Raw genomic sequence first — 15,058 nt, 5'->3', positions numbered from 1 at the left:
ATTGTTAATAATAAAACATGTAATTAATTATCAATACTTATTGTATATTTATTCTTATAAATGATTTAATTGTTAGTACGTACAATTGCGCCAGCACAAAAAAAATTCAATTTAATTCATTCAATTTTATAAGACCTGGGAGCGAACTTCCTGTATCGTATCTTGAAACTCCACCTGCTCTATTATCAACGTACACCTTTTAGTTTCCGTGTTAATAATCGTATTACGGGTACATATATAATTACGTAGTCTATTTAGTTTTAGAATTTTATGAGATTAATTGTTAATTTTAAATATCATCATTGTAGTGCATTTGGAATTCTCAAGCTAAATTTCGCAATGGCGCGAAAATATTAAAATTTTTAATTTTTGTTACTTTTAATTTTCAATGAAAAATTTTAAATTTTAAAAAAAGTTTTATTGATTTCAGTTTTATTTCATAAAATTAAAATTTTTGATTAATTCTCAAGCTATTTTAACATTTACCAGAGGATATTCAAGTGTTCGTATGTGCATGCGTGTAATTGTTTAAAAAAATTGCCAGTAAAAAGTAAATAAAATTATTTTAGTTTTGAAATTTTTTTATTTTCGCGGCATTATTATCCCATGCGGAAAAGTATATATCCGGGAATATATGTCGGCAAAATAACATACATACAATACTAAGTATATAAGCCGCATATATACTATTTTGCCGGGATATATATTTTTTCGTATGGGATAATCAGCAACACAGAAAAGAAGGATTTCTTAGCAAAAGAATTTTTTAGTTGTCCCAAATAATTTTTTCTTGCTCTAAAAAAATTTTTATTTCCAATTTATGATTCAAAAAATTTTCGTAGTGCGAGTAAAAATTTTTTACACCAAAAAATCATTTTTTTCTGTACCGATAATTTCCAAATACGCCTACACTTGCTTCCAAAGTCCACATTAAATTATCCCAGTTTTATTTTTGTTATAAAGAGAAGAGAAAAAAAACGGCTGACGACTTTATATTTACAGGGCAGCGTTAAGAGACGTCTGAATAATTCTAGGCACAAAAAGTAGTGACTACGTTGTTATTTATAGTAAATAGTAAATCATAGATTGTCCATAGATTTTATTCAAATTTAAAACCGCTTTCTTTGTTCCCATCCCGACAGATGTGTTAATAATTATCATTATCATTTATTTAATTATTATTATTAATATTTGCTGCGTTTATTTTTTTCTGGCAGTAATTTGTCGCGGACGTGAAAGCGGTTTAATTAATTTAATCCAACGTTTTTTTTACACTTCTTTTTATAAATATATCCAGACGACCTACGACACCGATCAATTCTAAATAAAAATAATAGTAATAATAATAATAATAAAACGTTATTACATTCGTTGTTGGCGGCGGCGATTATTATAATCATTTTGACTAAATAAACTTGTCACAGCCAGTGGAATCACGTGGACACGCAACAGATTATAATTACAATTATCTAGATATAAACTGATTGCAATTCCACAGTTAAAAAAAAAAAAAAAAAAAAAAAAATTAACACATTGACAGAAAAAAATTTTCAAAAAAATCCTCGAGTTTATAAACTGACAGACAATTCTCGACTATAATTAGTTCGATAGCGTCTAGTAGGATGGCTTCTATAATTATAATACAAAAATAGTTTTATATATTTTAATAAATCAATATCAATATAATAGAATATTGACAGCCGAGAATACTCGTATTTAAATTATTATAAAACTCGAGGACAAGTGTGACAAAATCTTTTGTCTCATATATTTTGAGAAACTTAAACTTTGTATCAGTTATATTATATATTTATATATATATATATATATATATATATATATATATATATATATATATATATATATGAATATCTATTTATATAGAGTTGATGCGATTTTCAATAATATCGGAGTAACAAATACAAAAGCCAACGTAACACTTGAGAATTTCTATAATTCTAAACTATTGGCTTTGACGTTTCTTATCATCACCATCACCATCATCATCAATTTACTGCCGTGCTCCTAAATGTCCATAAGAGAAAACAACGGCTATGCTTTTCACAGCAAGTACGATCGTCATCACACCGGCTGACGATAAATAATGTTCATTACGACAGAACATTATATTTGTTAACTTTATCCAGCTGTTTAGTTTCTTTACTTTATTTATCCTAAGACCGTATGGACGATGTGCTCGAAGATGAAGACACAAAGCGGTTCAGCTTGCTGTCTATTATTATTTCATCCCCATTTCTTATGTTGTATCGGTACAGCTGCTTATTAGGATACAGCATTTCCTCTGGCCCGTATTGTAATTTCATTACCTATTTATTTTATTTATTATTAATTATTTTATTTTATTTTTATCTTAACTTACACTGTAAAAAATTTGCGGATTAAATCCGGAATGAATGCGAAGCGGATGACTGTTTATTTATTTGATCCCCTCCGATTGAAATTTACTCCGGGGAGTTTATTTTAATATTAACTCTGAATCGGAATGAATGCGGATTTAAATGAAATCCGTAATTACTCCGGATTTTTTACAGTGTAGAGGCCGTTCATAAAATACGTTACGCAAAATTTCATCTTTTTTACTCTCTCCCTCCCTTTGTCACGATGTCACATTTTCTGCGATCCCCATGTAAATATTGCGTCAATAATAGACCGCCCCTCCCATTATGACGGAAATGAATGATTTTTTATCGTAACACAAAAATAAAATTTAAAAAAACCGAGAAAAAATTTTTTTTTTATGAGCTACGAATGTCACGTTTCCTTAGACGCACCCCACCCCCTTGTAACAGTAAGCGACACTCTCTCCTACCCCATAATTGCGAACGTATTTTTTGAATCGCCGATTATTAAAAAAAAAATTATTTACTTGATCAACATAAAAAAGTCTCATTCTATTGGCAGGAATTTTAACCATTGACTCCAACTTTGTCTTTAATTCAAAGACAGTTCTGTAAACATCAACACATCGGACCTGAAATAATAAAATAATTAAAATACTGGAAACGACATTAATTAGTAGTAAGTAAATAATAAACAAACTTCAACGAGATCGCCGTAGGTAAACTTGACTTTTACACGTTTTTCTGGTGTGAGGTCAACATTAACCAGCGGATCCAATTTCCCATGAATGCCGACAAGCTCAGCATACCTTGAAAAAATAAAAATAAAATAGCAGCCATTAATTACTGATCATACGACACCAACATGGCCTTGTTTAATTATAACAATTAATAAAAACCTTTCAGGTCTATCCGCTTCCGGTTTGTCCATGTAGTACCGAATAAATGCTCGCTCGGCGTCCTCGCGTTCCTGCGAGGAAATAACCCCGCCGCCATTAAGTGTTTCTACATTTGGAAGTCGTGCTATCAGCAGCTGCCTTCTCTCGTGCTCTGTGTACTCTCGAGGACTCTGAGTAAAAGATAATTAAGTAATAAACTTTCAAACTTTTAATTGTAAAGATATAAATTGAAGTTTGTTGTTTACCTCAAAAAGTGGGCAGCCTTGCATTCTAAGAGATTTCAGAGCAGGAAATCTTGCGAGTCGCTCAACGTCATCCCAAGTTGACAGTAATGTGCCATTGACATTGAGGAATCTCAACATTCTAAATGGATCATGTGATGATGGAATTTTGTTTCCACTCTCACACTCACTCTCACTTCTGTTGTACGAAGTGCAATTTTCTTGACCGAATATTTTTTCGGGTGTTTTTAATCTGTCGCCATTTTCTTTAGGTTCCGTTTCTTTTTCCATCATAAATCCTGTGGGTACATTTTCGTTCTCGTCTTCTTTAGACTGTTCGGCAAATGCTGGTATTGCTTGAGACGACGAATTTCTTTCATCATAATTACGATTTTCTTCGGCAAGTGCCAGTGATCTGAGAGGACACTCAGCAAGAACAAGACTTTCAAGATTTGGAAATGAGTAACCAAGTTTGCAAATTTCTGACCAACTTTCAACAGGATTGCCTGTAAAATGTAATTTTTTCAATGATTTATTTATATTTTCGGGCTTATGATGCTCCAAGTCGACAGTCTTAAATTCATTTAATGATAAATGTAATTCTTCCAAATTAAGAAGCAGTCTAACTAAATCTTGAACAGTTGCCCATGAAATTCTTGTACCATTTAGTACAAGATTACGCAATGATTCATATCTGCCGTGTTTAACTTCCAATGCCTCGGCTAAACTATTAAAACTCAAGTTAACGAATTTTATTTTTGGCATGTGCTCTAGTATACCAAACACTTCATCCCATTGTGATAATTTGTTTTGGGCCAAATCTAGTTCTTCGACATTCTTGCATTTATTGCGTAATTTTTCAGCGTCATTACCAGCGCACTCGATATCGCAGTCTTGTAATACTAGTAAGGCTGGTACTGTGTGACGCGGCGATTTTTTGGGAATAAATATACTGACAGATAGGGCTGCATTTTTTGGTGATCCTGATAGTTCTGTTTCTTCATCTGTCAAACTACATTCAGAGCAATCTCCAGCTGTGCTCCCGTACTTCAACTCCAGAGCCTCTAGGAGCGATGGCATCTTTAGAGCATTCTAAAAAAAAAAGAAAGAAAATTTATTAATCAAATATCCGTCGTTAATGTAAAAAACTCTATTTAAGTCAATTTTTTTGATAAATTGTTTAAATTTTTGAATAAATGTTACACAAAATTTTTATTAAAATATATTCATTTATTAAAAGTTTTTATTACAAACAAAATGGAGGATATCAAAAATCAAAATGGCTGACATTTAAATTACAAATGGCGACTAAAAATAAAATTTCATTGTAAAAAAAAAAAGATTCCGAGATAATTTTAAAAATCCTCCACATAAATATAACTATCAAAAAAATGATAAACAAAGAAAATGCCCTTGATAGAAATTGAAGGATAAATTGTTCCAAGCATCAGAACTTGAAGGAAAAATAAAAACAATAATAAATAAAATGGTAAAACGTCGAGGGCAACAACATTGGAGACATTAAGTATAAAGAAAGAACGAGATGAAAGAGATACAGAATCTTGTCTGACCATATTGGCTAAGGTCGGAGCATTGTCTTTTTTTTCAGTTACAAACCGGTATAGCAGTTCCCTCGAGCTTATTCGCTGATCTAGCTGAGCTAAAATACTACATCCACGACTATTCAACTACTTATTTACTCGTTCTCTACATATATACATACATACAACTATCGTATCGTATCACTACCACAAGCTCATCATATTCTTCTACTAGTATTGAATAAAGCACGTGTGAGTGATCCCGGCTGGGTCTTGCGCCCACGCGACATGCGAAAACTTCTACACATCAGTTATTGCAGTGTGTTGACTTAACATACATACATGTACAATCTAAGCCTAGGAAAATCCCAACCGGATAATTCTGGTTGAGAAATAAACGAACTTTGTCATTCAGCCAGTGAATGCTCAATAATATAATATTTCATAACAATTTATTATTATTGTTAATAATAATAATAATAATTTTTTAATATATTTACATTTATTTTCCTTTCATATACACTGTAAAAAGAGCAGTGTAAAAAAGAAATAACACCGGTGTAGGCGGTGTAATTTGGCGGTGTTAAATCGGTGTAAAAAAAAATTCCACGAATCGAAATGAAAAAAAAAATCTCTTACATATAAAAAAATATAAAAAATTAATGAATATTATCTGGAGGAAACTTTAATTTTACTATGTACTTATTTAAATAATTATTTATGTTATACGTAATTTATTTAAAATTTACACACTTTTACGCCCAACATTTCAATCACCAATAATTTAATTAATTAACAAAAATACTGTTTAACTTTCTTGGACGAGGAAGTAAAAATATTCACAAAGTTAAATATTTTCAACATCGAAAAATTTTTTAACACCCGTAAAGAATATTTACATCGGCGGCGGTGTTATTTTAACACCGCTTTCGGTGTTGAAATTTAACACCGAAAATTTTAACACCTACACCGCCTGGACTTACTCCGGTTCTTTTTACAGTGTACGAATAAATTAACTATTATTTTTTTTAATACTTGCAATGTTAGGCAGTTTACAACAAAAAATTACAATAAATCACTTTGCTGGTGTGTAGAGATGGCTCATGGATCACCAGAATATGGATCAATTTAAATAAAATAATTTTTTAAGAAAAAAAGTGTAATATTAAAACGCAATTCTAATTAATAAAGAATGTTAATCCTATGGTTATTGTTGTTGTAAATAATGTGAAAAATGAAATTCAGGGTGGGAATAAATCGTGGGTACCGCCTGTAGGATTTAAAACAATGTGGCCAGGAGGTCACGATCCTTTTCAGATCTTCAAGGTTACATGTATATATTGATTATTAAATTAAATATACATAAATACATATTTTTCTAGCTCTTTGTTCTCATTCCAAGCATCTTTATAATATTTTATTCAGTAACCCACTCTACTCTCAAGACTCAAGAGCGCGATCTATCGCGACGTTGTACCAGAAATAGATAAAAGTAACATGTGGTTAAATTACTTTATTTAAAAATTTAAGAGTTCGACGTACGTTTTTAAACCGTGTTACGTCAGATGAGTTAAACCACGCCAGCAAAACTAATCTACCACCGTACTTTGGCAAGTTGCCTGTAATTTACGTTTCTTTAATTCGTTTAGTCGTAACAACTTTTTTTTCTTTTATTCTTTCGTCTTTTTATTTTATTTTTTACATCTCCAGCTTCTTATTTAAGAGGATCGAGAGGACTTTCCACAGTGTGATTATTCAGTAACGCCAGGGAAAGCCTCTCTCAAATTTCCCAGGTCGTTGAATACCAGACGAGGCGTTTCCTTTGATATAACGAGACATAGAAACGGTATTCATTTTTTATCTATACAAAAATTTTACCCAACATTCTTATTTATTTATTTACACATTTGTTTTTAAATATCTAACAGTTAAAAAAATCCACAGAAAAATAGAATGTTTTGGAGCAAGAAAAATTTTGATCGAGAAGTGGGGATCCACCTACTTTTGACTATAAAATGGCTTATGTTTGACATTTTTTTTATTTCATTTTTTTCACAGTAAATTCAATCGATCCACTTCTAGAACATCGAAAAAATTTCTTATCGTAAAAAATTTTTGTTTTCAATTCGTAATGCGAAAACTTTTTTAGGGCAAGTAAAAATTTTTTGCACCAAGAAATCCTTTTTTTTATCTGAGTGTATTTAATTGTCCAGTGATCGGCCTAATTGTCCAATACCGTACGTTCAGCTTCGACAACCTGGTCATTGTTTTATCGATCGTTATAAAAAAAACTACTACTACTTTTTTTTTATTATATTTGCATGCACATACAAAGAATATTGTGAAGGTAGTTAGTGACTTGCACCTCTCGACATGCACGTACACTTAACTGTCTGTACGTAACGTCGGGCAATCAGTTCAACGGCCATACCACGCGAAATTAACTTTCTCCAGGCATTTTGCTTTTGCTTTACTACTGTAGTATACTATTATAATGTATACAACACTATGACCATACTCTTAGTATTTTATACTACTAGCATAGCAAAACTACTTCTAGTTGCATATATATATATATAGAGTGCAGTATGTAGTTGTAGTTGGTTGCATCTATAGATACTAGTGCGCAGCATATCGCTGAATATAATAGTATAGAACTATAGAGAAGCTAATGTAATGTAAGAAGGAAGCCTCTGTGCTCTGTACTTTAAAGTAAAGAGAACCCGTGGCGTACATTGCTCCGAGTTATAGGCACATTAGAATCGTGACAGCGACTCCTTGTTCATGCTGCGCGCCATTTAATGCATCGGGTGACGCGAAAGTATACATCGTCATAAAGACTTGAGGCTTACAAAAGTCTATAATAATTATAAATAAATAAATATTAATAACACATGTACATACATAAAGATTTATATTTTATATAACCACTTTTACTAAAATAAATTACGCCATTAAGGAATTAATCGACAAAGTTTATATTTTGTAATTAATGTAGGAGCGTTAGAAAAAATAGTAATTTTTTTTTAATATTTATGATACTGAAGTAAACCGAAGTCTAATAATTTTTGAATTTTTTAGAAACGATAAAAAATGCACCTATGAATTTTTTAATTTTCTACATGTGCATATATTTTTAGTTTTTCTTTTTTTTTTTTTATAATTGAAGTCAGAAAAAAAACCGAAAATTGATAACTGTCTACCTTATGAGTGTGAATATAACAGACATAAGACAATTTATAAATTTGAAATAAATAAATTAATTAATTAAAATAATTAAATTTAAAAAAATGCGCAAACAGATTTTGCATTTATCTAAAAATGCATTTTTTTATTTTTACTCTGCTTACATTTTTTCCATTGTTTCTAGAATTTCAAAAATTTACAATTTTCTGCTACATTTACATTCATACTTACTTCAAGATCATTGATATTTTTAAAAATTTTAGCAATTACTATTTACAGTAGGACCTCGTTATAAGACTATTAGTTGATCTCTCAAACTATCGTGATACCTGATTTATGAAAAAGGTATGATGATGGTCTTATAACGAGGTCCGACTGGATTATGCTAAAAATATTTTATAATTTACTTTTCAAGGTTCACGATTTTTAATTTGATTATTTATAAATAGGCTCGACAGATCATCGGGAGTTTGTAAAATTAAAAATAAATCTATTTAACCCATCCTTGAAAAATATAAATAAAATAAAATACAAAGTGTACATTTTATAACAGCGAGTAAATCTATAAAATAATTATTTGAACGGTCAATTAATCATTATCAACATTTGTACCCGTAAATTGGCGACAGGTGCGTCGCGTTACGCTTCATCGGGCATTTATTTCCTCACATGTGCGAATTTAGTGTCCCGAGCAAAATGCTCATGTGCAGACAACTCCTGGCTATTGCCGCTGTATAAAATCTAAAACCCACACTAGTTTTTTTACTCCCAATTGACAGAAACTTTAGACCGTATACTTTCCGGTCGATTTTTACTATTCTGTTTTTTTTTTACTCATCTGCGTTTCTTCCTCTATCATTTCTGTTGTATCTATTTAATTATTTGTTTATCTATTTATTTTTTGTTGCTTTGAAGTATAAAACGGATATCAGCAATTTTCCACGCTGCCATAGGGAGATTTATCGATGCCCACTTATGCAATTAGCTGTCATGCAACCGACATTTCTCTTTCTCCTGTTCTCTATACAACTGATAATTAAATTCTATCATTACTTTTTTTGTTTTTCACAGCGATTATTATTATTGTTGTTTTAACCGAGCATTCGTTCCACCTTTTTTTTTTTCCTTCTAGTCAATAAACTCAGACTTTATCGTTCTTTTTACAATCGTTTTTTTTTTTTATTTTATATTATAGATAAAAAAAACGTTATCAATCTTTTGCGTCGCAGCATTTATATAAAAAAAAAATAATAATTGATAAATTATTTCTGTCTATTTTATTTTTAGTCAATCGTATAGTAAACAAACATTAATACCGTCGACGTAACAACGTTTAAAAACGATATTGGGCCAGTTATTTATATCTATATGAACCATTGCGTCGAAAATATAAAATTAATCATCGGATTTCTTTTTAATCGATACTTAAAACGGAACAAAAAAAAATTCCATTGATTTTAAAATGTAAAATTCCGAAAAAATGAATGGAATAATAAATATTATAAATAAAAAAAAGCATTTGCATTACGGAATATAAAAATAAAATAATTGTAAGCATGACTAGGTCAGTTGAATAGCAGCTTCTGCATCTCACATGTGAAGCTGGTATGAGTTTAGCTCATACATCATCAACGCCAACACAACACGTTTTACTCTACTCAATTCTCTGTATAGCAGACGAATCTTGACGGATAGATGGGATAGAATAGAGAAGCCTTCAAGTCTAATTGCAACAACTAGTCGGTTGCATGGTTGCTTGCATTGCATCCCAAAGGTCGAGATACCCGAGCCAACGAGCTAAAACTTACCAACCAGTCCAATCACTCTCTTGTCTCTCTATTCTATGTAACTATGCACCGAGATGTTAACAGTGAAGGCTTTATCAAATAATTTAAACAAAATTAATTATACATTTTTTTATATGATCCTGAAGTGAGCAGGCAATTAACAATTTTCGGATTTTCGTTTCAGCAAATGAATTACGAAAAGAAAAAAAAAAAATATGCACATATAGAAAATTTAAAACACTATGGGTGCAATTTTTTCAAATATTTTTTTTTTAATAATTTATTGTTTAAAAACAAATCCAAAAATTATAAGTCGTCGGCTAACCTCAGTATCATTTAAAATTATGATCCTGAAGTGAGAACAAATCAATTACGAAAAAAAAAAATAAATAAAAATATGCACATGTAGAAAATTAAAAAAACTATAAGTACATTTTTTTTATATTTCGAAAAACCTAAAAATTATTAGACGTCGGCTAACTTAAGTATCATTATTTTATATCCACTCTATTTTATTTTTCCCGCCAATTAATAAGATTTTAAATTATTTAGCTGACCTACATTTGTCTACTCAAGAAACAAATTTTATATAAACATCAAGGTCACTGTTGGTCGAAATAGAGCTGGAGACAGTGACCTATTTGTGTCAAATTATATACGTAACTCGATTCAGCACACAAGTTATTTGGTGACCTAGTCACTAAATAATCGTGTGTGTGTTTGCGTTAATTCATTTTTATTTACAAATACTACAGAGCAATAAAATGTTATTTTATTGCTCTTTGTTGCTGCTGATGTTTATTATTTATTTTTTCATACTAAATAGAGATAGTTAATAAAAAAAGATAAAAATACATTTAGATACAAAAAAAGTTAAATTGTACGGAAAACGAGTGACGTATGGACATTTCATACAGAATAGAAGTTACTGCGCACAATATTACCAACACTCGAGTTACTCATTTCCAAGGCTATAGATTATCTTTCTCTCTTTATATTACTTAAATGCATACATATACATTTATATATGTATATATATATTTTCTTAACTTGCGTACCGTATTCTGTTCCTTTGTTCAATTTACCGACACAAATACTTAATTCTGTCTCTTGCTCGCTCATTTTATTCGCGATGAACCTGAGAAATAAACGTGCATATGAATTTTTTATTGCAGAGATGTGTGTGGTGATATATCATCTATATATATATATGGTAAAAAACAGTATGTTTTGTAGTAATAGCGTACAAAGATGTGGGGAAATATATCGGAGTAAATCAAAGAATAAAAATAATAATAAACCCGGAAATATTATACGCGATTTATCTTCTATCAAATCTCTTATTTCATTATTACGAATTAATTTTTTTTAATTTACTTACTTATTAAAGAAAAATTAATTTTTATAGTAAAAAAAAAAAAATTGTATTCAAATTGACGTAGGATAATATGAAATTGACGTTTAATAATTTTTGGTTTGTTTTAGAAACGATAAACTATAAAAAAAAAAATATTTAAAAAAATTGCACCTGTAGTTTTTAAAATTTTCTACACATGCATATTTTTAGTTTTTTTTTTCTTTGTAATTGATTTGTTGAAAAAAAAATCCGAAAATTGTAAATTGTCTTCTAACTTCAAGAATGAGTGCGGGTGTAGTAGACATCAGACAAATTTAAAATTACAAATAAATAGAGTAAATAATTAGAAAAATAATATTTATAAGAAATGCACTTATTAGTTACAAAATTTTTTAAATGCGCCTTTTTTTTCAATTTTACTTTATTAATTATTTACTCTATTTATTATTAATAATTTTAAATTTGTCTGATGCCCGCGTAGCAGGCTACATTCACACTCATCTTCAGGATCATAATTAAAAATAAATTAAGTAATAAATTTGTAAATATATTTCTTCAGAGCGCAATGGCCTCTTTTTTTAGTCTTATAACTTTTATATCATTAAAACTCTCGCTTTCATATGTGCTTGCATCTAAATAACCGTGGCGAGCAATTGTAATTTGAGTGCGCGCTTTCGACATAAATGTATATCACACACGAGAATAAAATGAAACGATAGATAGATACGGGTGTTGTTTTACGAAAGCCAATGCTCCATTGGCCTTGGGAGTCCTCCGTTACGCCGACTGATCCTGGTTACTCCGTATAAATACGTATCCTTCAATACCCATATCGATAATTATTAAATATTAAGTCTTCTTTTGAATCCACCCATTTTTTAACTTTTATTTAAATTTAAATATACATCAGTTATTTGCTTGCCGACTAAAAACAATGAAAATAAAAATTCCTTTTTTTTTTTTTTTTAATAAATATAATGCAATGCACTGTAATAACAAAATGAAAGAACAATGAATAATAAATTCATAAACAATAAACCGCAAAGTCTTGACTAATCAAAATTTAAATTATTATTTATTGAAACTATTTGACACGAAGTAGAAAGGAATAAATGCCGTAATTCATTACTTTCATTTTATTATTACAAAAACAAGTACAATTCAACTACTGCACTGACAACTAAATCTCTCTTTACAAATAATAAATTTTTAAATTGCGTGACGAAATAAATAAATATGTTAGTAAATAAATTTTTATAATTTATGTTAATAACCAACTTATTAATTAGACTATTATTTTTTTTTAAATTTATTTAAATTATCTACGTTTATTTAGTCAAAAAAAATTAAAAATTTGGGTATCAACTTTTTCTGACGAAACTACAAAACTTACATTTTTTTCGCGGTGTTAAATTTTGAATTAAGTATTTTTTAGTCAATTGAATTAAAATTACATTTTAAAATTTTAATCTCATTGTTTTATGTTATTCCGCACTATGTTTCTTACTGCATAGCTTTTAATAATCCCAGTATTGGCTGTAACATTTACAGTTTCATATTCGGAAAAATATATTTACCCTTTCGAAAAAATTCATAAGGGAATCCAGCCTAGATTTCTATATGGGTTTCCACATGGCTTCGGATAGATTCCCATATAGTTTCCTATAGCAATCCAGCATAGATTTATATAATTGTATCAATCGACGATAGACATAGAAATCCTGATACTCCGAATTCTATAGAAATTACTTATATAGAAACCCAGATTCCTATATAAATTTCCCACTAAAAAATCCATAAATCCAAGTTTCTTTATGGGAATCCAGGTACCCATAGTTTCCTATGGGAATCCAGATACCCATGGTTTCCTATGTGGAGTCTTATATAAATCCATACACTTCTATATTGATTCCTATGGGTTCCCATATAATCCCACATGGATTTTTTGCAGTGTACTAATCAAACTACAATTTTAAATAAATATTATTTTTTCTTTTTAATCAAATTTCTTGGTACCATTAAATAATAATACTAATAATAATAAGTGTGAATGTAGCAGATATGAGATAAATTTTAAATTACAAATAAAGGAATAAAACAATAAGAAATATAAAAATTAAAAAAATTCACATACTGATTTTCAAATTTCATAAATGCGCGTTTTTTTAATTTTATTCGATTTACATTAAAATTTAATTCACTTTTTTCAAAATTTTTCAAATTTTAAATCGTCAGCTACATTCACAATCATTAATAATAGTAATATTATTATTAATAATAACAATAATAATAATAATAATAAATGAAATCGAGTATAAATTAATTTTAATACGTAAGGGGTAGAAATCTCACCTTTATCAATATAATAACGCAATACTATAACCCAATGTATAATAATATACCACAGTAATCTGTGTAATGATTATAAATTACAATACAATGATAATAATCACACACAGTAACCTTACATAACAATATTTTCCACTGAACTTGGTGTATGTGGTAATCACTCATGCAAAACTTTAATTTAACGCGCTCTCAGACATTTTAAATAATAACCACATGTCAATCCTACAACACAACTTAACAATTCGAATACAACAACAACAACGACAAATAAAAAATACTTTGCATAGTAATTTTATTATTATTACTATTAACTTTTTTTTTATCCAGGAAACAAAGAAAACTACCCTCTATCGAACCGAGCTCCAAGTTACTGTTCTCGAGTTCGAGAATCGATAAAATTTTTTATAGAGAAAAAGAACAGACAGACCTTCATATATTTTATATATCTATTATAAAAAAACATCACCTTTCTATAATTATAAATATTTTTTTTTGAATCTGACAGGTCAAGGATTTTAAAAGTCCAAATATTAACTCTTACAAAATATAAATATATATGTATGTATATATGAGTACTCACTGTTTATAACGATTTAAAAATATCCCTCGTTGTATTTAGTAACTTTATATATCAACACTAATATATTTAATATTAAATATATTAATATAACTGAATAACAATTTTTAAAAAATTCAAATGTGATTTAAATCGCGCTCTAAATAGATTTATTTTTTTTTAAATGTCAGCAGCTTGACATTTGCTGGTTACTTTTTGACGTTTGATAAATAAAATGTAAAAACGTATAATTAAATGCTGGGAAAAATTTTATAGTTTAGTTTTTGTAAATTTAATAAAGTGTTATAGAGTATAAATAAAACGGAGATACGAACAAATTAAAGCGTTTAGTTTGCCGTCCACCGTTCAACTGACGCTTTGTTTAGTAAACAGAAACAGCTGAGTTGAACTGATGGTTTTATTACGAGTTAGATTATAAAAAACTTTCATGTGATATCGAGAACATGGAGGTGGTAGCAAATTACGTTTAATGTCGGTTTCATCTTTACCGGCTGTTGTATACTTGAATAGAAAAAAAAAAAAACGAAAAAAATTAATTGATTTAAAAATTAAAAAAAAATGAAACAGGTAATTTTTAATTTTAGTGATTTATCAGATAAAACTTGTAATTTTTAAATTCAATATTGACGTCTTCAGTCAAAAATTTTAGTTTTTAGTTTTTTCAGTCATTCAAAATATTTTTTTAAGTGAAAAAGATCAATGCTTTGAAAAAATTTTTTTTTTGTCAATTAATAAAAAAAATTGAACTTTAAACAAAAATATATGACATGTATGTTGGAGT

General features: G+C 29.0%; 1 protein-coding gene across 2 annotated transcripts; it reads right to left on the bottom strand.

The window, feature by feature from the left end:
- Positions 1-23: 23 nt before the first annotated feature.
- Positions 24-14,662, bottom strand: LOC130669700 (tubulin-specific chaperone cofactor E-like protein). 2 transcript variants are annotated; one of them, XM_057472725.1, is made up of 6 exons: positions 14,281-14,662; positions 3,505-4,572; positions 3,260-3,429; positions 3,061-3,169; positions 2,888-2,992; positions 24-2,327 (listed from the first exon to the last, which is right to left on the bottom strand). In XM_057472725.1, exons 2-6 carry the CDS (start codon positions 4,558-4,560, stop codon positions 2,175-2,177), a joined length of 1,593 nt encoding a protein of 530 aa, XP_057328708.1. In that variant the 5' UTR covers positions 4,561-4,572; positions 14,281-14,662; the 3' UTR covers positions 24-2,174. The 2 variants fall into 2 exon arrangements, with proteins under 2 accessions (XP_057328708.1, XP_057328709.1); XM_057472726.1 differs by lacking the exon at positions 14,281-14,662 and adding an exon at positions 13,704-13,893.
- Between the last annotated feature and the right edge of the window lie 396 nt (positions 14,663-15,058).

Source organism: Microplitis mediator, chromosome 6 (genome assembly GCF_029852145.1).
Source record: "Microplitis mediator isolate UGA2020A chromosome 6, iyMicMedi2.1, whole genome shotgun sequence".
NCBI classification, from domain to species: Eukaryota; Metazoa; Arthropoda; class Insecta; order Hymenoptera; family Braconidae; genus Microplitis; species Microplitis mediator.
This window is presented reverse-complemented; position numbering and strand designations above follow the sequence as displayed.

Excerpts from the sequence above, each read along its gene's own strand:
- LOC130669700 (XM_057472725.1), bottom strand. The coding sequence starts at position 4,560 with ATGCCATCGCTCCTAGAGGCTCTGGAGTTGAAGTACGGGAGCACAGCT. Across the intron at positions 3,170-3,259 it reads GAAGCGGATAGACCTGAAAG|GTATGCTGAGCTTGTCGGCA; the intron begins GTTTTTATTAAT and ends TATTTTTTCAAG. Across the intron at positions 2,328-2,887 it reads GACTTTTTTATGTTGATCAA|GTAATGAAATTACAATACGG; the intron begins GTAAATAATTTT and ends TAAAATAAATAG.